The sequence below is a fragment of the Asparagus officinalis genome, chromosome 4 (genome assembly GCF_001876935.1).
Source record: "Asparagus officinalis chromosome 4, Aspof.V1, whole genome shotgun sequence".
Classification (NCBI taxonomy): Eukaryota; Viridiplantae; Streptophyta; class Magnoliopsida; order Asparagales; family Asparagaceae; genus Asparagus; species Asparagus officinalis.
Genome location: NC_033797.1, coordinates 65785052 through 65785743, shown reverse-complemented (window position 1 = coordinate 65785743; position 692 = coordinate 65785052). Strand labels below are relative to the sequence as shown.

General features: G+C 36.1%; 1 protein-coding gene across 1 annotated transcript in view; it reads right to left on the bottom strand.

The window, feature by feature from the left end:
* LOC109837612 (dihydrolipoyllysine-residue acetyltransferase component 3 of pyruvate dehydrogenase complex, mitochondrial-like) overlaps positions 1-692 on the bottom strand; it is an 18345-nt gene that overhangs the window by 9466 nt on the left and 8187 nt on the right. The window contains exons 7-8 of the mRNA XM_020405930.1: positions 644-692; positions 440-532 (exon numbers count right to left, since the gene is read on the bottom strand). The exon at positions 644-692 is cut by the window's right edge and continues 26 nt beyond it. Of these exons, the coding sequence (XP_020261519.1) occupies positions 440-532; positions 644-692 (142 nt within the window). The remainder of the gene's footprint in view (positions 1-439; positions 533-643) is intronic.

Genomic DNA, 692 nt, shown 5'->3' with positions numbered 1-692 from the left:
TCCAAAATGACCTAAAACCTGAGGTAGGTGTCAATACCACTACCACCAAAGATATGTGCATGCCTACTCCCATATTTTGAAGATGCACTTCATTATGACAGTTATAACCCGACTATGTGTGCCTGAATGAGCAAGGGGTATTACAGAATAAACCAAATAGCAAAAGTCTCTAGTATAATTCAGCTTTAAAAACCCAGGATTGAAGGCGTGGAGCTGGGATAGTATGTGCACTACTAATATGAAGTAGAATAGCCAAAGATAAACTGGAAACATTCCACCACTCCACCAGAAGGTTAAAGAAATGTAAATACAATATGTTTACATGTAAAGACAATTTTTGAAAAGAGAACTCAGAATCACATGAAGAATTCAATATTTAATCCTCTACTTAAGAAGAAGTATAGTGGAAGAACATATTTGCATTGGATAGAGCAGATACCTCCCCAACTTTAATGTTCTGGGCCCCATCTCCTTGAATTATCTTAGCAACATAACCTTCTTCCATGCATTCCATTTCAACAGTTGCTTTATCCTAATCAAGATTTGGATAAATTCTTCATAAATCAAGGTAAGATCATATAATGTAAGAGCATATGACAGAATATAAATAAAAGTTTGAGATAGGTTCCATTCAGTAGCCTACAGTTTCAACTTCGCACAATACATCCCCAGGAGAAACTTTGTCCCTTTCC